This window comes from Scyliorhinus canicula, chromosome 8, assembly GCF_902713615.1.
Source record: "Scyliorhinus canicula chromosome 8, sScyCan1.1, whole genome shotgun sequence".
NCBI lineage: Eukaryota > Metazoa > Chordata > Chondrichthyes > Carcharhiniformes > Scyliorhinidae > Scyliorhinus > Scyliorhinus canicula.
In genome coordinates, this window is record NC_052153.1 from 38,459,038 (window position 1) to 38,479,943 (window position 20,906).

General features: G+C 47.5%; 1 protein-coding gene and 1 long non-coding RNA gene across 2 annotated transcripts in view; one reads left to right on the forward strand and one right to left on the reverse strand.

The window, feature by feature from the left end:
• The window catches only part of LOC119970182, a 47,613-nt gene extending 45,605 nt beyond the window's left edge, over window positions 1-2,008 (forward strand). Inside the window, exon 2 of the long non-coding RNA XR_005461557.1 lies at window positions 588-2,008. This is a non-coding gene — a long non-coding RNA (uncharacterized LOC119970182). The remainder of the gene's footprint in view (window positions 1-587) is intronic.
• LOC119970181 (trans-2,3-enoyl-CoA reductase-like) overlaps window positions 1-20,906 on the reverse strand; it is a 225,374-nt gene that overhangs the window by 136,823 nt on the left and 67,645 nt on the right. Inside the window, exon 4 of the mRNA XM_038804400.1 lies at window positions 495-598. Coding sequence (XP_038660328.1) covers window positions 495-598 — 104 coding nt within the window. The remainder of the gene's footprint in view (window positions 1-494; window positions 599-20,906) is intronic.

The window sequence follows — 20,906 nt, forward strand, 5'->3', positions numbered from 1 at the left end:
CTAAATTGTCACCTTGAGTCCAAAAGGTTAGACAGGTTTACTGGGATAGGGGGGCGCCATGGGTCTCGGTGACGCACTTTTTGGTGGGTCGGTGCAGACCTGATGTGCCGATTGGCCTCCATCTGCCCTGTAGGGATTGTATGATTTTTATATACATTGTGAGTAAGAGTGGATATTTCTTTTTGGATTTCCGGAGCATGTAAATTAAAAACATTATCTGACAATTTGTGCAAAGGTCTGAGAGGAAACATAGCACCACCTTTACAAAACCTGCTGGTTCGCTTGACTCTCACCACCTCCAGTTTCAGAGATGGATGAATAGTTAACACTGTTAACTATAATACATCGGATTATAATTACTTATTTTGTTGGATTAGGAGCTTAAACATAACATGTTCAAATCTTGAGTAAGCATTAAACATTTTCAGTCAGGTAAGATGTTCTGGGTTCGTCATGCGTGTGGCTCTTAATGCTACAGTGCTGCTATAACTTACCGTGATCCAGCTTACTTGTGTCCCCAGATCTCTGAAATACAATGTAATGATGGAGGATGCTGCAAGGTTCTTAATGACTTCTGTTTCTTTCAGCAGAGGACCAGCTGTGAACAGGAAAGACCAGGAACATTATATTTATGTCATTGCACAAGACAGAGCGAACACTGCGACCATTACATTACCACAACTGTCAAACTAAACCAACGTTGGAAAAATGTTGCTCATTTCAAAGCATAAATGGTGAGCAGAGAATGCATTGCCACGTTGAATGCTTAGAAGCCTTGAGGTTTATAACAAGAGGCTGAATACAAACCAAAGAGAAGAGGGAATTGAAGAATGAAGGGAGATAGGATAGAGCTCCTATGGAGTGTTAGCACTGATATTGACTCGCTGGGTTGAATAGTTTGCTCCCAAGCTGTAAGTTCTACCTGACTTATTGAAGAAAACAATTCTATGAATTACCATCAATAAATGTGCACCAAAAGAAAACATGTGACATGTTTCTACATTCCAGATGCACTGAAGTACCAGTGGGATGGACAGTTTTGTCATTTGTGTGATTGATATCCATATATTAACAGAAAATTTGCTTTCAGCGTGACGGATTGATATAAATAATGAGTTTGACTCAGCAGGGGACCGCACCCAGCTAAATTGCTGAAGATCTTTGGACAGCTGGGATGAGCCAAGTGACCTCTTTCTATACCAAAAACATGCTATGATTCAAAGTGATTTGAGGACATTTACATTTGTCAAAACAAGCATAGATACAAACTGTGCAAATGCGCCCACAATGTGCTTCTAACAGGAAATAGACTTTATGAGGACTGGGTATTAAATATTCCTGGATACAAGTTGTTCAGAACAGATAGAGAAGGAACAATTGTTTGGCAGTATTGATTAAGGATTATTAAGGAATGTGGCAATATTGATTACACTGCTGGATGGAGAGGATGTCCTAGTGAGAGCCAATGATATTGGTTAGAATTAAGAAACAAATAGAGGTACAATTACACTGTTGGTTTATTCTAAAGGCCATCAACTAGTAGAAAAGATAAACAGAAGCAAATTTTCTGGGAAATTATAGTGAGGTGTAAAAACCTGAGAGTGATGACAATGATGAACTTTATCCCAATATGGACTGGAGTAGTAGTATTCAAATTTTCAAAAGGCAAAATTGCTAAAGTTTGTTCAACAGAATGTGCTTGCTCTGTTTCTGGTTCTTTAGATTCATACTTTGCAAAGGCATCAAATCATATATTCAAATTCTGAAGCTTTAGCACATGTCTTATAACCCCAAGTACCAAAGTTCAGATTCAAAGTGAACCTTTGTAATCGCGACGTACATATTTACCTGTTGAAACCCTAACCATAATGCAACAGCCAGAAATCCAATACGTACCTGATAAGATGCCTGGATGTGACAATTATTTTGTTTAGGAATTGTGCTTTGTTGTATTTTAGGAGCTAACATCAGATGACAGGGACCAATTAAAGATTAAATATGTGCCCTGGTAATTGGTCAGTTTGTTTAATAATTTTTAAAGGAGGAGGTTAATTAACTGTTTAGGGTAAAAAAAAAGATTTAGGATAGTGTTGGTTGTAGATGTCTGTTGAGGAAGTCTTCAGAGTATTCTGTACATCAACAGCAAGTTTTTGTAAACTATTTGTAAGTATATACAAATACACATAAAGGTACAGGACTAGAGCTATCTCCATCTTAGGCTTTAACATGTCTCTGGCCAACACCATATTGACCCTTCGTCTAGGCCACATGCCTTCTTGCATCACTGTGTGGACGGTAATGTACTCAGTCCCCTTCAAAGTGGCACTGGAAAAGATGGAGCAACGACTGGAGGTGCAGGAGAAAACTATCAGGGAGCTGGAGAAGTCAGCAACTGACCAGAGCAACCGGATCACCTCATTGGAGACGGAGGTGGCAAGGGTGGTGCTCTGAAACCAGGGGACTCTGAAAAGGAAGGTCAAGGACCAGGAGAACCAATCGCGATGCCCAAATCTACGCATTAAGGGCCTACCAGAGGGCATCAAGGTCAGGAGCCCCATGGACTACGTGGCCGAGATGCTGGAAAACCAGTCAGAGGGGAGAACTTTCCCAAACCCCCAGAGGGAGACAGAGCCCACAGTTAATGCCAGCTGAGGCCTAAAACATGGGAGAAACCCTAGGCCTTCGTCACAAAGCTGCAGCGGTACTAAGGCAAGGAAAAATCCTGAAGCAATGAACATATGGTCCTGTAAGTGGAAGGGGCACACAAATCATATATACAAAGACATTGGGGCAGACATGGCCAAGCATCGGGCTGAATACAACACAGCCAAAGTAGCCCCACACAAGAGCAAGGTGCGGTTTGGAATTCTATACGCTGGGGGGGGGGGGGGGGGGGATGGGTGCACTGGGGCATGGACGGTGAGGGGAGGGGGGAGTGAGGGGCAGAAGGGGGTAGACAGACCGTGGGGGGGAATCAGGAGGCGGGGGGGGGGGGGGGGGGAGTTGAACGCTGGCTATGACTGGCTTACATCTGGAAGGTAAGTATAGTTGCCCCACAGGAGGGGGGAGGACAGAAACCCCCATCAGAATAGTCACCTGGAACGTCAGGGGACTGAACCGCCCTGTGAAAAGATCCCGAGTCTTTGCCCATTTGGGAAGTCTGAGGGCTGATGTTATCTTCCTCCAAGAGACGCACCTGAGGGAGACGGACCGACTGCAGGTAAGGAAGAGTTGGGTAGGGCAGACATACCAAGTATGTTACGAGACGAGGGATAGGGAGTGGCCATACTGCTTACAAGGGGACAAAGATGGTCATGGACTTGGGGGGCGGAATGTCATGGTCAATGGTGTTCTGGAAGGGGCACCAGTAGTCCTAGTAAACTGTGTGCCCTCCCAACTAGGTGACGCAGAACTCATGAAGAAAACCATGTCACAAATCCTTGATATAATCTCAGGCCGACTCATTGTGATAGGGCGGGGGGATCTTTAAATGTGTACAGGACCCACAGACGGACAGGTCCAGCCCCAAATCAGGAAAATTATTAAACATGGCAAGAGAGTTGAATACCTTCATGGAGCAGATGGTGCAGTGGACCGCTGGAGGTTCACACTCCAGGGCAGAAGGAGTTCTCCTTCTTCTCCCAGGTACGCAGGGTCTATTCCAGGATCAAATTATTCGTAGTCGGGAAAGCGATGCTTCCCCACTAGTGGGAGCGGAGTACTCCACAATCGTAATCTCCACTACTTGGATGTGAGGGTGGAGACAGCCTGGGCAGAACTTTTCCACCACCACCAGGTCCCCCCCCCATCCCCCACCCCCGCCCCACCCCCGCCCATGAAGGTTGGACACGGCTTTCCTTGCCAATAAGGTTGGAAATTATTGCATTCATAGGAAAGATAGGAAGGATAAAGTGATGAGGCAACAGCCGGTTGACTCCATACTGGAGGTACATAGATACATAGAAGATAGGAGCAGGAAGAGGCCTTTTGGCCCTTCGAGCCTGCTCCGCCATTCATCACGACCATAGCTGATCATCCAACTCAATAGCCTAATCCTGCTTTCTCTCCATAGCCTTTGAACCCATTCTCCCCAAATGCTGTATCTAGCCGCCTCTTGAATAAATTCAAAGGTTTAGCATCAACTACTTTCTGTGGTAATGAATTCCACGGGCTCACCACACTTTGCGTGAAGAAATGTCTTCTTATCTCTGTCCAAAATGGTTTACCCTGAATCCTCAGGCTGTGACCCCTGGTTCTGGACACATCCACCACTGATAACATCTTCCCTACATCTACGCTGTCTAGTCCTGTGAGAATTTTATCAGTCTCTATGAGTTTCCCCCTCATTCTTCTGAACTCCAGCGACAACAATCCTAACCTCGTCAATCTCTCCTTATATGACAGTCCCACCATCCCTGGAATCAGTCTGGTAAACATGGCAGCACGGTAGCATGGTGGTTAGCATAAATGCTTCACAGCTCCAGGGTCCCAGGTTCGATTCCCGGCTCCTTCTCTGAGGGAGGATGTTCTTGCTCTCGAGGGAGTGCAGCGAAGGTTTCGAACATAGAACATAGAACAGTACAGCTCAGAACAGGCCCTTCGGCCCTCGATGTTGTGCCGAGCAATGATCACCCGACTGAAGCCAATGTATCCACCCTATACCAGAAACCCCCCCCCCCAATTAACCTTATTTTTTTTAGACACTAATGGCAATTTAGCATGACCAATCCACCTAACCCGCACATCTTTGGACTGTGGGAGGAAACCGGAGCACCCGGAGGAAACCCACGCACACACGGGGAGGACGTGCAGACTCCGCACAGACAGTGACCCAGCCGGGAACTGAACCTGGGACCCTGGAGCTGTGAAGCATTTATGCTAACCACCATGCTACCGTGTTGCCCTTGGTCTGCTTTCAAAGCCAGCGATTCAGCCCTGTGGTAAACCAGCCCCAGACATTTACATTTTGTTCCCTCATCCAAATCATTAATATATATTGCGAATAGCTGGGGTCCCAGCATCGATCTCTGTGGTGTCCCACTGGTTACTGGTTACGGCCTGCCAATGTGAAAAGGACCCACTAATCCCTACTCTTTGTTTCCTCTCTGCCAACCAGTTTTCTGTCCACCTCAATACATTTCCCCAATCCCATGCACTTTAATTTTGCACAATAATCTCTTATGCGGGACTTTGTCAAATGCCTTCTGAAAGTCCAAGTATATCACATCGACTGGCACCCCCTTGTCGACTGCACTGGTTACCTCTTCAAAGAATTCCAACTGATTTGTCAAGCATGATTTTCTCTCCATAAATCCATGCTGACTCTGACTGAACCTGGCACTGCCTTCTAAATGTTCCGCTATAAAGTCCTTGATACAGGATTCAAGCATTTCCCCCACTACCGATGTTAGGCTTACTGGTCTATAATTCCCTGCTTTCTCCCTACCTCCCTTTTTGAATATCGGAGTGATGTGAGTTATCCTCCAATCTGCAGGGACAGTTCCAGAGTCTATAGAATCCCGGAAGATGACCACCAATGCATCCACTATTTCCAGAGCCACCTCCTTAAGCACTCTGGGATGCAGATTCTCGGGGATGGGACGTTTCGGCGTGGCCAGTTCGGCGTGGCTGATTCGGCATGGCCAGTTCGGCGTATCCGATTCGACGGAGGAATTTTTCGGCGGAGGGACGTTGCGGCGTCAAATTACCGAATACGATTGATTTGAAGGGTTTGCTTCGTTGTCTATAATCGTTCAAATGAGCTATTCTAATTGGCAAATTGTCCAATTATAAGCAGTGATTTACTTCAGTGCAGCTTCTCTCTCTCTCTATTCTAGTCGTAATAGTTCTAATTGCCAAATAGTCCAATTAGCTCTCTCTCTCATTCAAATGAGGTATTCCAATTGCCAAATAGTCCAATTATAAGCTTCAGTGCAGCTTCCTTCAGTGATTTCCTTCAGTGCACCCTTTTATTCCAAATGGAAGCTAATATTTTATCAAAACGTGGAAGAAACAAAGTGATACACGGTGGATACCTTTTTATTTTTGACGCAACGAGCAAAGGTGATCCTGAATTAAAGTTTTGGCGATGTGAACAGAAAGATCGATGTAAAGTGAGATTGCATATGAAGGATGGAAAAGTTATTCGTCAGTTGAATGAACACACCCATGAAGCTTCTGCCGCAAAAATAGAGGTTGAAAAGATAAAAACAATTGTTAAACAAAGAAGTGTTGAAACTCTCGAGCCACCAACGTTGTGGTAAATTAATGTATGGCTGGCGCTTCTCAAGCTAGTTTAGCCTTAGCTCCAGACTTGCCTGCAATGCGAAAACTTATAGCTAGGAATTGAAAACTATTATACAAGGCACCAGCTAATCCAACTGATTTGGAGCATTTAGTTATACCTGAGTCCTATAAAGTATATGTTCCCCAACTGGGTGTGGAAGAGAAATTCTTATTGGGAGACACTGGAGAAAGTAATAATAGGATATTAGTATTTGGTAGAATAAGCTGGCTGCAACATTTAGTCTACTCAGAAATTTGGTTTGCTGACGGGACTTTCACTATTGCGCCTAGTCTTTTTCATCAGGTGTATGTTATATCGGCTAAGAAGCGTGATGGAGTTAATCCTATAGTTTATGCTCTGCTTCCTAACAAACAAAGAGTAACTTATTTTCATTTATTTGAGTTACTTGAAACCATCGAACCTAATTTGAGACCGACTTCTATAATTTGTGACTTTGAACAAGCTGCCATTCTTGCTCTGCAAGATGCATTTCCCACCGTTCGCATTAAGGGATGCTTTTCCATCTAGCCCAAAACATGCACAGACATCTTATTTCATGGGGTTTATCTAATCGCTATAAAACCGATTCTGACTTTGCGTTATGGGCTAAAATGATTATAGCACTTGCCTTCGTTCCATTAGAAAAGATGGATGAATACATGGATACAATAGCAGCAGTTCTTCCTGATGAACTAATAGTCTTGTTCCATTGGTTTGAGGATCCTTATATTGGACGACTGAATAGGCGGCGAAATGCAAGGATGACCCCTCTTTTCGCTCCCGAGATATGGAACCTTTATGAGCGAACTCTAAATAATGAAGATCGCACCAACAATCACGCCGAAGCTGCCAATCGACGTTTGAAATATGAGCTAGGAATGCATCATCCTGCAATCTAGAAATTTATTGATGCCTTACGGAAAGTTCAGAAAGGACGTGATGAATTTCTCGAAAAGTTGACAGCTGGATATCCGCCCCCCAAAAAGCTAAAAAAAATCGAGATGCTGATGCACGAATCAAAAAAGTCATCTTGGAAGTTGAATCATTAGACCCTATTGAATTCCTGAGGGGTATTTCTCATAATTACGAAATGAAGAAGTAATTTCTAAGATTAAATAGCTTTACTAGGTTTTTTAATTAATTGTTTTTTATAATACCGTTTTAGCAAAATTTTAAAATTTTAAAGTCAGTTTAAATATTTTAAATATAGAGATGCTGATGACGTCGGAATGTCCTGGCACCTAAACGGCTGCGCCGAATAGTCCAACTATTTCCCGGACGCCGAATCGGCCACGCCGAATCAGCTACGCCAAATGGGCTACGCCGAAACGTACCAAACCCCAGATTCTCAGGCCCTGAGGGTTTATCCGCCTTCAATCCCATCAGTTTTCCCAGCACCGTTTCTCTACAAATGCTGATCTCCCTCAGTTCTTCCCTCTCATTAAACCTTTCATTCTCCAATATTTCTGGGATCTGATTTGTGTCCTCATTTGTGAAGACAGAACCAAAGTATGTATTCAATTGCTCAGCCATTTCTTTGTCCCTTATTGTACATTCCCCTGTTTCTGTCTGTAGTGGGCCTACATTTGTCTTTACCAATCTCTTTCTCTTCACATATCTATAGAAACTCTTAGTGTCAGTCTTTATGTTCCCTGCAAGCTTCCTTTCGCACTGTGCTTTCCCCTTCTTAATCAATCCCTTCGTCCTTCTTTGGTGAATTCTAAAGTGCTCCTAATCCTCAGACCTATTATTTTTCTTGGCCAATCTGTATGCTTCTTCCTTGAATCAGATACGATTTCTAATTTCCTTTGTAAGCCATGGATTGGCCCTCTTACCCCCTTTGTTTTTGTGCCAGACAGGAATGAACAGTTGCTGTAGTTCCTCCATGCGTTCCTTGAATGTTTGCCAATGTCTATCCACTGTCATCCCTTTAAGTAACTCTCCCCAATCTATCAAGGCCAACTCACGCCTCATCTCCTCATAGTTCCTTTATTAAGATTCAGCACCCTCGTCTCTGAATCAACTACTTCACTCTCCATCTTGATAAAAAATTCTATCATGTTATGGTCGCTCATCTCCAAGGGGTCTCGTTCAGCCAGATTGGCAATGATTCCATTCTCATTACACAGTACCCAGTATAAGATGGCCTGCTCTCTGATTGGTTCCTCCACATATTGGGTCAAGAAAACCATCCCGCATACACTCCAGGAATTCTTCCTCTATGGCATTGTGACTAATTTGATTTGTCCAATCTATGTGAAGATTAAAATCACCCATGATCAACGATATTCACTTATTACATGCATCTCTAATTTCTTGTTTAATGCCATTCCAACCTCATCAGTGCAGTTTGTGGGTCTATATATGACACCCACTAATGTTTTTTGTCCCTTGGTATTGTTCAACTCGACCCATACATATTGCACATTGTTGTAGCTAATATCCTTTCTCATTATTGTGTTCTCTTTCACCAGCAGTGCCACACCACCACCTTTTCTTTTATACCTGTCCTTCCTAAATACTGAGAACCCTGGGACATTCAGTTCCCATCCCTGTTCACCCTGCAGCCATGTCTCCGTAATCCCAATTATACCATACCCATTTATATCTATCTGCGCGTTTAGTTCATCCACTTTATTGCAAGTGCTCCGTGCATTAAGGCACAGAGCCTTTAAGTTTGGCTTTTTCACAATGCTTGTCATGCCCACAATATTTTTCTCTACTGCCCTGTTTGAATTTTGTCCTTGGTTTCTCCACCTGTCACTTTTCCTATTCACTTTTCTACCTTTTGCTTTTGTCCTTGCTCCCTCTTTCTCTGACTCCTTGCGTAGGTTTCCATCCACCCGCATATTAGTTTCAACCCTCCGCAACCGCTCCAGCAACAGTCCCAGTTTCATCAGTTCCAGTCCTGCCCAGGTGTAACCCGTCCAGTTGGTACAGGTCCCACCTCCCCCAGAACCAGTCCCAATGCCCCAGGAATCTGGAACCCTCCCCCTGACACCATCTCTTCAGCCATGTATTCATCCTATATATCCTGTCATTTCTGCTCTGACTAACACAGGGCACTGGTAGTAATCCTGAGATCACTACCTTTGAGGTCCGATTTCTTAAATTCCTTCCTAAGGGGCTTGTTTAGCACAGGGCTAAATCGCTGGCTTTGAAAGCAGACCAAGGAAGGCCAGTAGCACGGTTCAATTCCAGTACCAGCCTCCCCGAACAGGCGCCAGAATGTGGCGACTAGGGGCTTTTCACAGTAACTTCATTTGAAGCCTACTTGTGACAATAAGCGATTTTCTTTCATTTCATTCATAGCTCCCCATATTCTGATTTTAGGACCTCATTCCTTTTTTTACCTATGTAATTTGTACTGATGTGTACCACGACCACTGGTTGTTCACCCTCACCCTCCAGAATGTCCTGTACCCACTCAGAGACATCCTTGACCCTAGCACCAGGGATGCATCATACCATTCTGGAGTCTCGTTAGTGGCCACAGAAACGCCTGTCTATTCCCATTACAATTGAATCCCCTATAACTATTGCACTGTCACACTTATCACTCCTCTCCTCTGCAGCCATGGTGCCACGAGTTTGGCTGTTGCTGTTTTCCCCTGAGAGGACATACCCCACAACAGTATCCAAAATGGTAAACCTGTTCTGCAGGGGAATGGCCACAGGAGATTCCTGCACTACCTGCCTCGCTCCCTTGCTCTGTCTGGTGGTCACCCATTCCCTTCCTGCCTGCGGAGTCTGAGCCTGCGATGTGACCACCTCTCTATACGTGCTATCCACCATACTCTCCGATTCGTCGATTCTCCACAGTGACTCCAGCCGCCACTCCAGCTTCCAGGAGCTGTAACCGGAGACAATTCCTGCACACATACTGACCCTGGGGACTGGAACTGTCCCCAGCCTGCCTCATGGAGCAAGAGGAGCAGACCATGCCTTGTAGCTGTCCTGCCATGATTTATTCCTTTAAATTAAACTTTTGAAATTAAACTTTAGAAAGATGTTTTTGTGTCAGATTAAACCCAATCCCCGTATACTATTTAATTAGAATTTTTTTTAAACTGAGTATTTATCCCTCTTGATCTGGCAACAAATTAAAAATAGTTATTCAATTGAAATTAAAATAGTTATTTAAATCACCCCAAAATAGTTATTCAAGTTGAATAAAAAAATTTAAAAATAGTAATTCAAATCAACTTAAAAAAAGTAATCTAAGTCAAATCAAGACTAGTATTTAAATCAGTAACTCCCAATATTCAAATTTAGCTCAGTCTGCCTTTCAGCCAATCAGGCCACAGTTTCATATGATGTCACTTTACTGGGTTTTTTTTCAATTTGGAAACAGACAAACAGCTGTCTTACCCGAGAGTGCTCTTTACTGAAGTCTCGCCCTCTCTCTCTCCGTGCTCTTTACTGAAGTCTCGCCCTCTCTCTCTCCGTGCTCTTTACTGAAGTCTCGCCCTCTCTCTCTCCGCGCTCTTTACTGAAGTCTCGCCCTCTCTCTCTCCGCGCTCTTTACTGAAGTCTCGCCCTCTTTCGCTCCGCGCTCTTTACTGAAGTCTCGCCCTCTCTCTCTCTCCACGCTCTTCACTGAAGTCTCGCCCTCTCTCTCTCCGCGCTCTTTACTGAAGTCTCGCCCTCTCTCTCTCCGCGCTCTTTACTGAAGTCTCGCCCTCTCTCTCTCCACGCTCTTTACTGAAGTCTCGCCCTCTCTCTCTCCGAGCTCTTTACTGAAGTCTCGCCCACTCTCTCTCTCCGCGCTCTTTACTGAAGTCTCGCCCTCTCTCTCTCCGAGCTCTTTATTGAAGTCTCGCCCTCTCTCTCTCCGAGCTTTTTACTGAAGCCTCACCCTCTCTCTCTCCGCGCTCTTTACTCAAGTCTCGCCCTCTCTCTCCACTCTCTTTACTGAAGTCTCGCCCTGTCTCTATCCGAGCTCTTTACTGAAGTCTCACCCTCTCTCTCTCCGAGCTCTTTACTGAAGTCTTGTACTCTCTCTCTCCGTGCTCTTTACTGAAGTCTCGCCCTCTCTCTCTCCGAGCTCTTTACTGAAGTCTCGCCCTGTCTCTCTCTGCACTCTTTACTGAGTCTCGCCCTCTCTCTCTCCGGGCTCTATACTGAAGTTCGCCCTGTCTCTCTCCGCGCTCTTCACTGAAGTCTCGCCCTCTCTTTCTCCGAGCTCTTTACTGAAGTCTCACCCTCTCTCTCTCCACGCTCTTTACTGAAGTCTCGCCCTGTCTCTCTCTGCACTCTTTACTGAAGTCTCGCCCTCTCTCTCTCCACGCTCTTTACTGAAGTCTCGCCCTGTCTCTCTCTGCACTCTTTACTGAGTCTCGCCCTCTCTCTCTCCGGGCTCTATACTGAAGTTCGCCCTGTCTCTCTCCGCGCTCTTCACTGAAGTCTCGCCCTCTCTTTCTCCGAGCTCTTTACTGAAGTCTTGCCCTCTCTCTCTCCACGCTCTTTACTGAAGTCTCGCCCTCTCTCTCTCTGCGCTCTTTACTAAAGTCTCGCCCTCTCTCTCTCCACGCCCTTTACTGAAGTCTCGCCCTGTCTCTCTCTGCACTCTTTACTGAGTCTCGCCCTCTCTCTCTCCGCACTCTTTACTGAAATCTCGCTCTCTCTCTCTCCGCTCGCTTTACTGAAGTCTCGCCCTCTCTCTCTCCGCGCTCTTCACTGAAGTCTCGCCCTCTCTTTCTCCAAGCTCTTTACTGAAGTCTTGCCCTCTCTCTCTCCACGCTCTTTACTGAAGTCTCGCCCTCTCTCTCTCCGCACTCTTTAATGAAGTCTCGCCCCTCTCTCTCTCTCCACGCTCTTTACTGAAGTCTCGCCCTCTCTCTCTCCGCGTTCTTTACTGAAGTCTCGTCCACTCTCTCTCCGAGCTCTTTACTGAAGTCTCGCCCTCTCTCTCTCCGCACTCTTTATTGAAGTCTCGCCCGGTCTCTTCGCGCTCTTTATTGAAGTCTCGCCCGGTCTCTCTGCGCTCTTTATTGAAGTCTCGCCCTTGTCTCTCTCTCTCTCACTCCATAGCAAGAACATCTTTCCTCCGATAAGGACACCTAAACTGCACATCACACTCCAGGTGTGGCCTCACCAATGGCCTACAGAATGCTCAATACAAACCCTATATAAGAGGTATGCTCTGGAGGAGACAAAGGGCAGCATGGTAGCATTGTGGATAACACAAGTGCTTCACAGCTCCAGGGTCCCAGGTTCGATTCCAGCTTAGGTCACTGTCTGTGTGGAGTCTGCACATCCTCCCCGTGTGTGCGTGGGTTTCCTCCGGGTGCTCCGGTTTCCTCCCACAGTCCAAAGATGTGCAGGTTAGGTGGATTAGCCATGATAAATTGCCCTTAGTGTACAAATTGCCCTTAGTGTTGGGTGGGATTACTGGGTTATGGGGATAGTGTGTAGGTGTTGACCTTGGGTTGGGTGCTCTTTCCAAGAGCCGGTGCAGACTCGATGGGCCAAATGGCCTCCTTCTGCACTGTAAATTCTATGAAAAAGTGGTAGACAGAACGAGGCAGGGAATTAGCGGGTGACTCTGGATTAAAGCACTGAACGGGGCAAACTACACCTCCACATGTGCAGAATGGAGCCCAATGCAACTAAAGGTCATGCACAGGGCACACGAAACGGGAACACGAATGAGTGGATTCTTCCCGGGGGTGGAGAACAAATTAGAACTGTGCCGGGGAGGCCCGGCCAACCACACTCACATGTTCTGGGTGTGCTCCAAACTTATCGAGTACTAAATGTACTTCTGTGAGGCTACAGTATCATAGAATTTACAGTGCAGAAGGCGGCCATTTGGCCCATCGAATCTGCACTGGCCCATGGAATTAGCACCCCACTTCGGCCCACACTCGTAACCCAGTAACCCCACCTAACCTTTTTTTTTGACACGAAGGGCAATTTTGCATGGCCAATCCACCTAACCTGCACATCTTTGGTCTGTTGTGGGTAAAGTCTTTGGGAAGCCAGGGAAGAGATTGCTGAGCCTTTGGCTTTGCTTTTTATGTCATCATTGGCTACAGGAATAGTCCCAGAGGACTGGAGGACAGCAAATGTGGTCCCTTTGTTCAAGAAGGGGAGTAGAGATAACCCCGGTAACTATAGGCCGGTAGGCCTCACGTATGTTGTGGGTAAAGTCTTGGAGAGGATTATAAGAGATACGATTTATAATCATCTATATAGGAATAATATGATTAGGGAAACATGGTTTGGTGAAGGGTAGGTCATGCCTCACAAACCTTATCGAGTTCTTTGAGAAGGTGACTGAACAGGTAGACGAGGGTAGAGCAGTTGATGTGGTGTATATGGATTTCAGTAAAGCGTTTGATAAGGTTCCCCACGGTCGGCTATTGCAGAAAATACGGAGGCTGGGGATTGAGGGTGATTTAGAGATGTGGATCAGAAATTGGCTAGTTGAAAGAAGACAGAGGGTGGTGGTTGATGGCAAATGTTCAGAATGGAGTTCAGTTGCGAGTGGCGTACCACAAGAATCTGTTCTGGGGCCGTTGCTGTTTGTCATTTTTATAAATGACCTAGAGGAGGGCACAGAAGGTTGGGTGAGTAAATTTGCAGACGACACTAAAGTCGGTGGAGTTGTAGACAGTGCGGAAGGATATTGCAGGTTACAGAGGGACATAGATAAGCTGCAGAGCTGGGCTGAGAGGTGGCAAATGGAGTTTAATGTAGAGAAGTGTGAGGTGATTCACTTTGGAAAGAATAACAGGAATGCGGAATATTTGGCTAATGGTAAAATTCTTGGTAGTGTGGATGAGCAGAGGGATCTCGGTGTCCATGTACATAGATCCCTGAAAGTTGCCATCCAGGTTGATAGGGTTGTGAAGAAGGCCTATGGTGTGTTGGCCTTTATTGGTAGAGGGATTGAGTTCTGGAGCCATGAGGTCATGTTGCAGCTGTACAAAACTCTGGTACGGCCGCATTTGGAGTATTGCATACAGTTCTGGTCGCCTCATTATAGGAAGGACGTGGAAGCTTTGGAACGGGTGCAGAGGAGATTTACCAGGATGTTGCCTGGTATGGAGGGAAAATCTTATGAGGAAAGGCTGATGGACTTGAGGTTGTTTTCGTTAGAGAGAAGAAGGTTAAGAGGTGACTTAATAGAGGCATACAAAATGATCAGAGGGTTAGATAGGGTGGACAGTGAGAGCCTTCTCCCGCGGATGGTGGTGGCTAGCACGAGGGGACATAGCCTTAAATTGAGGGGTAATAGATATAGGACAGAGGTAGGTTTTTTTTGTGCAAAGAGTGGTGAGGCCGTGGAATGCCCTACCTGCAACAGTAGTGAACTCGCCAACATTGAGGGCATTTAAAAGTTTATTGGATAAGCATATGGATGATAATGGCATAGTGTAGGTTAGATGGCCTTTAGTTTTTGACTTCCCATGTCGGTGCAACATTGAGGGCCGAAGGGCCTGTACTGCGCTGTATCGTTCTATGTTCTATGTTCTAAACCGGAGCACCCGGAGGAAACCCACGCACACACGGGGAGAATGTGCAGACTCCGAACAGACAGTGACCCAAGCCGGGAATCGAACCTAGGACCCTGGAGCTGTGAAGCAACTATGCTAACCACTGTGCTACCGTGCTGACCATGTGCAGGATTGAGGGAGTGTGTATGCAGTCTTGCCCACTAGTGGCGGTCTTCAGGATATCAGAGCAGCCAGAGCTCTTCAAGGGGAGGGGGACTGATGCACTTGCCTTTGTCTCCCTGATCACCCGCTGGAGACTCCTCCTCAGCTGGCGATCAGCAGCACCACCCAAGGCTGCAGACTGGCTGTCCGACCTGGCGGAATTTGTCTGGATGGAGAAGATAAAGTTCGGCATCTGTGGGTCGGAAGATGGATTTCTCAGGGTGTGGAAGCCGTTCACCAACTTGTTTCAAGAACTGTTCGTAGGTAGACACCAGTAGAGCAAGGGGGAGGAGGAGGAGGGGGGGAGGGGTGGGGGGGGGGGGTGGGGGGGAAGGGGGCGTCAAAGAGCAAATCACGGAACAAAGAGAACAAAACTGGGGAGGGGGTGCTCAGAGGAAGGGGGAGGGAGACGATCACACCAAGAGGAACATGTGGGACAAGCAGAAGGAAGGGAAACGACAAGAGACCGCTTTCTGGTAAATTAATGCAGAGCCACACTGTATATAAACCACTGTCAATGTGTTTTGGCCTAGTCTGTCAGTGTAATGTCCGGAAAAGAGATCTATTTGTTAAAGGGGTTACTGTTACAATCGTCAGTTTGAACTTTTTCTTTTGGTGATATATGTGTTGGTTTTGTTTGGCTTTGTGAATTTGTGGTATAAAATGTTCAATTAAAATACTTTTTGGTTCCTTCTCTACCTGCTGCAGGCCCTGTCTTGCAGTTATGTCCTCCAGGACTCAGTCAATTTGGTTTGTGGTGGTGCTACCGAGCCACTCTTGCTGAAGGATACTGAAGACCCTCACCCAGAGTACATTCTGCACCCTTGCCATTCCAGTGTTTCCACCAAGTTGTTTTCAGCATGGGGCAGTACTGATGCATCAGCTAAAGGGGGATTGGTCTATGGTAATTAGCAGGAAGTTTCCCAGCTCATGTGTGATTTCTGTTATGTGGATTCTTTGATAAGCAGGAGTTGTTTAATTAGAGAAAATAAGATTGAGAGGAGATTGATAGTGATGTTCAAAATCCTGGGCTATCTTGACATTAAAGGTGCAATGTTTCCTCCCTCTTGTGTCTGGCACTAATCCCATTGGGCCTCACAGGAGAGGCCCAAAATAGGCTTTGTATCAGGTGCCGAGCTGATCGTGAGTTCCCCCACCAGCAGTGCCCTGCATGATCTGGGTAATCATATTCAAATGAGCCATTATGCTCAACTAAATATGAGCAACCAATTTGAGGTTGCATTCTGCTGGATCCCGGGAGTCACTGCCGTACCAGCAGGGCCTCACCAAAGTGCCGATTAGTACTGGTCTCAGGCGTGATGGCCACTCCGGGGAGGCTCGGAAGCCATTGCAGTCCCCCAGTTAATTGGGGACAGGGACTGCCCATGGTACCCAGGCACCCTGGCAGTACCAACCTGGCACCACCAAGGTGGTGGGGCAGCACCATGGTTCCAGGGTGCCAAGTTGGCAGGGTCAAAGGACGGAACATGAGGGGGTCATGCCCATGAAAGGGGAAGTACAAAGGGTGAGGGGTGAAGGGGGGTTTGGGGAGGTGGTGGACTAGTGCGTGATATGTCGCTGGACTAGAAATCCAGAGACACAGGGCGAAATTCTCCCAAAACGGGAGAAATCGTAAAACTGCCGTAAAACCCGGGCAGGTTTTACGGCATCGCGCCCCTTCCCGACGGGGGACCGATTCTGGTCCCCCGTCGGGGCTAGCAGCCCGACGTCGGAGGCTCCGACAAGTCGGGCTTAACGAAAATCGTTAAACCCGCTTGCCGGAGTTAGCGCCGGCTGACGCGTCATATGACGTCAGCCGCGCATGCGCAGGTGGGAAGACTCCACCCGCGCATGCGCGGGTGACGTCATCGCGTTTTTGCGCGAAACCCGCGCATGCGCGGGCCGGGTTGCCCCTCAGCCGCCCCGCGTATTGATACTGCGGGGCGGCGGAAGGACAAATAGTGCGCGGGCATCGGGCCCGCTGCCCGCGATCGGTGCCCACCGATCGCGGGCCCATGGCACCCTTGGCACGGCCGTGGTACTGCCGTGCCAATCGGTGCCATGGTTATTTTTTGCGAGTTTGTCACGACGTTTTTACGAACGGCAGGACCAGGTGTGTTTGCCGTTCGTAAAAAGGTCGTAAAGGGCTGGGACTTCGGCCCTTCTAACAGCTGAGAATCGCTGCCGGCCGTAAAAAAACGGCGGCAGCGATTCGTGTCGGGATTTCGGCGGGGGGGGGGGGGGAGAATAGCGGGAGGGCGTCAAAAAAGTTGGGAAGGCCCTCCCGCTATTCTCCCACCCGTCGTGTGGGGGGGAGAATTTCGCCCACAGAGTATTCTGGGGACCCAGGTTCAAATCCCGCCACTTCAGATGGTGAAATTTGAATTCAGTAAAAGTCTGGAATTAAAAGTCCAGGGGTGACCATGAAACCATTGTCGATTGTCGTAAAAACCCATCTGGTTCACTAATGTCCTTTAGGGAAGGAAATCTGCCATCCTTACCTGGTCTGGCCTACATGTGACTCCAGACCCACAGCAATGAGGTTGACTCTTCACTTCCCCCTCAAGGGCATTGGGGATGGGCAATAAATGCTGGCACAGACTGTGATGCCCACATACCATGATCGAATAAAAAGCAAGCAATCCAGGGACCTATGGTAATGCTCTGGGGATCAGGTTCAAATCCCGCCATGGCACATAGTGAAATTTGAATTTGGTAAAAATAAAATCTGGAATTAAAAGTCTAATGATGACCACAAGACCATTGTCATAAAACCCATCTGGCTTACTAATGTCCATTCGGGAGGAAATCTGTCTTTCATACCTGATCTAACTGACATGTGACTCCAGATCCACATCAATGTAGTGGACTCTTAAATGCCCTCAGAGAGCCAATAAAACTGCTCCAGCTGGCAACGCCCACATCCCATGAATGAATAAAAAGAAATGAGAGTGGAGGGGAAAGGGGGGGGGGTGTCAAGGGAGGGCTTGAAAGCTGGGGGGGAGGGGAAGAGAGCAAAAAAATGGGGTGACTTACATGGGTGTCCGTAAAGGTGGGGGGGGGGGGGGGCCTCAGTGACCTCATAGTGAGGTATGCTCATTTGGTTGAGGGAGGGGGGGCATGCTCCAATGCCCTCAAGGATGAATGGGTGTGGGGCAAGGTACCCATATATCCGGGTGGTGGGGATCACATGTTAACATTCAGTGACGTGGGGGAGGTTGCCCCACAGAGGTCAAGGGTTGGGGGTGTTGTCCAGGTCTGCAGGAGCTTCGATTCCCGGCTTGGGTCACTATCTGTGCGGAGTCTGCACGTTCTCCCCGTGTCTGCGTGGGTTTCCTCCGGATGCTCTGGTTTCCTCCCACAAGTCCTGAAAGACATGCTGTTAGGTGAATTGGACCTTCTAAATTCTTCTTGTGTACCCAAACAGGTGCCGGAATGTGGCAACTAGGGGATTTTCACAGTTGTGACAATAAAGATTATTTTTTAAAATGGATGCACATCAGAGGTGGAGGCAGCCAGCTGCTTACCACATCCCGTGGCCCTCAATGCCCTTGGCAGGCATACACTGTGGGTTCTGAGGCCGGTAGGCCCCGGCGCACTTGTCAGCGGCACATGGTCCGAGTTCCGGCTGCCCCTGCTCTGCCAAATGTCTGTATCATGGTTTCGTCGCCCTCGACAATGTTCCCCAGTGACTGGGCCATGCTCTGGAGCGCCTCGGCAATGCCCACCTGCAATTGGGACAAGCTCCGCAGCGCCACGGTCATTCCTATCTGAGAGTGGGACACGTCCCGCAGAACCTCATCAAGATCAGCCTGGTACTGGGTGGTCACGTCTCCCCATGAGTAGGACCTTCTGCAAATGCCCTGGACCATGGCCGTTACTGACTGCATCATGTCTTAGACACCTCCACACCCAGATAGCGGGCACCAGGCTCTCCACTGTGGTAACCACCCTTGCAGTGTTGGCCTCGGTGCCACACATTGGTAGCGACATCTCCTGCACCCGTAGGCTCTGGGGCCCTCCAATCGGCTATGGACCTGCTGGAGTATCACAGATATCTCCCTCTGAACGTCCCTACTGCTCCCTAGTGTCTCCATCAGCTTGGGGGGACGTTGGTGGTGTGGTGAATGTGATTCACACCGGATTATAATCTGTATATACATGTGTCTATATTGTAAGTGCAGTTGCACTACCTGACCACCAGGGGGAGTAACTCTGGGAATGCTCGAGAGTTGTACTGGGCTTCTCTCTTGGCTCCACCCAGGACTCCTCCCCCGGGAGCTGCTGTATAAAGATCAGTGCCACAGGGTCAGCCGGCCAGTTCACCGAAAGTTCAACGGCTAACAGGCTGGCTCTGTTGTAAGTATATTAAAACCGCTATTCTAATCCTACAAGCACGTGTCCGTAGAATTGTTGGTTCCAACAGGTGGCCACTCTCCCATGCTGCCCTGTGTAGGTCATTGATCTTGTTGCAGCACTGGAGACTAATTCTTCTGGTGGTCACACTGACAGCCGCTCCCATTTCATCCTAGGCAGCACTGTCTGCCCTGTGGCTCGCCCTCTGGGACCCTTTGGGGGAACAGGACATCCCTCCTGGCCTCGACTGCATCTAGGAGCCTCCCCAGGTCCGCGTACCCAAACCGTGGGGCTGGACATCTCGGCGTTATGGCTGCGAGCTGAGTGGGGTTGGCTGTGTAAGTGCTCTTGAAGCGCTGCTCAACCTTGTTAACGGGGAGCTGGTGAGCACCATCCCAGCATATCTGTGGGCGAGCTTTCGTTTCCAGCGTGAAGCCTGTGGGGCCTCACTAAGTGGACCAATTAACGTTGTATTGTAATGCTGGCCTCGCCAGGCCGAGCACTGGGACGTTCGCGACAGTTCCTGCTCGCTACCACACTTAGAAATCTTTCTGGAGAATCGTGCCCTCTACCTTTTCCCTTTTTTGTGTGTACAAACCTGTGCAGAGACCAAATCTGCACCTATGGTGAACAAGTGTCTCAGCTAACAGCAGTGCCTCATAAAATGCCTCTGCTGTTGCCAATTCCAACAACATGCTGCCTGATATCCTGCGCATAATTCAATATCTGGTGCCAGGCATCAAACCCTATGATACCGACAATATTAATTCACTATTTCACCACCTCAGTGATGGAAGCTAGACATCACCATGCTTAACTGAAATAAGTCCTCATAATTTAAACAAATAATTTATTCGGAATTTGAGGCCCACCCGAAATGAGAGATGAATGAAAAATATCGATGTGCACAATTGGACTTTGACATCAAGGAACAGATTCAACTGAATTTAAATCTTTTTCAAACCAGCCAAAATCTTTCTGTGGAGCACATTTTCAGGCACCAGTCTGGCCTGCTGCTTTCCAAGTTAATTGCACAGCAGAAACAGCAGAGCTGGAAGGAAAAGGCCCATTTAGGAGTGAAAAGAACTTGGCTGACTATCAGCACTTTCAGTGATGTATGAAATTATTGGAACCAGGTCTCAAATCACTGCTCAGTAACCATTGGGGCAGAAAGTAGAACAGCTTGTTCAACAAATTTTCCTTTCAGTCCATTTTTCTTTTTGAAAGGATTGTTGATGGATTGGTCCTCTATGCAGGTGCCACGGTTGTTTGGCTGCTAAATGCAGGGTAACATCCAATTATTAAGTACAATCACGTGCTTTTTTGCATCTTGGTTTAAATCTCATACAGGAAATCATTCTGGAGGACAGGAGGTATGGAGCACGGTTTTCCTACCGTGTCGCTTCTAGTGAATCCGCGGGAGAGCCCCAAATCGGGCTCTGTGCTGGGTGCAAATACTATCCATCAGCCTACACTCAACCATTGGAAACGTAACGGAAGGTGTCATTGACAGCATTCTCAAATGGCACTTATTCAGTAATAACCTGCTCACTAATATTCAGTCTGGGTTCTGCCAGGGCCACTCAACTCCGAGCCTC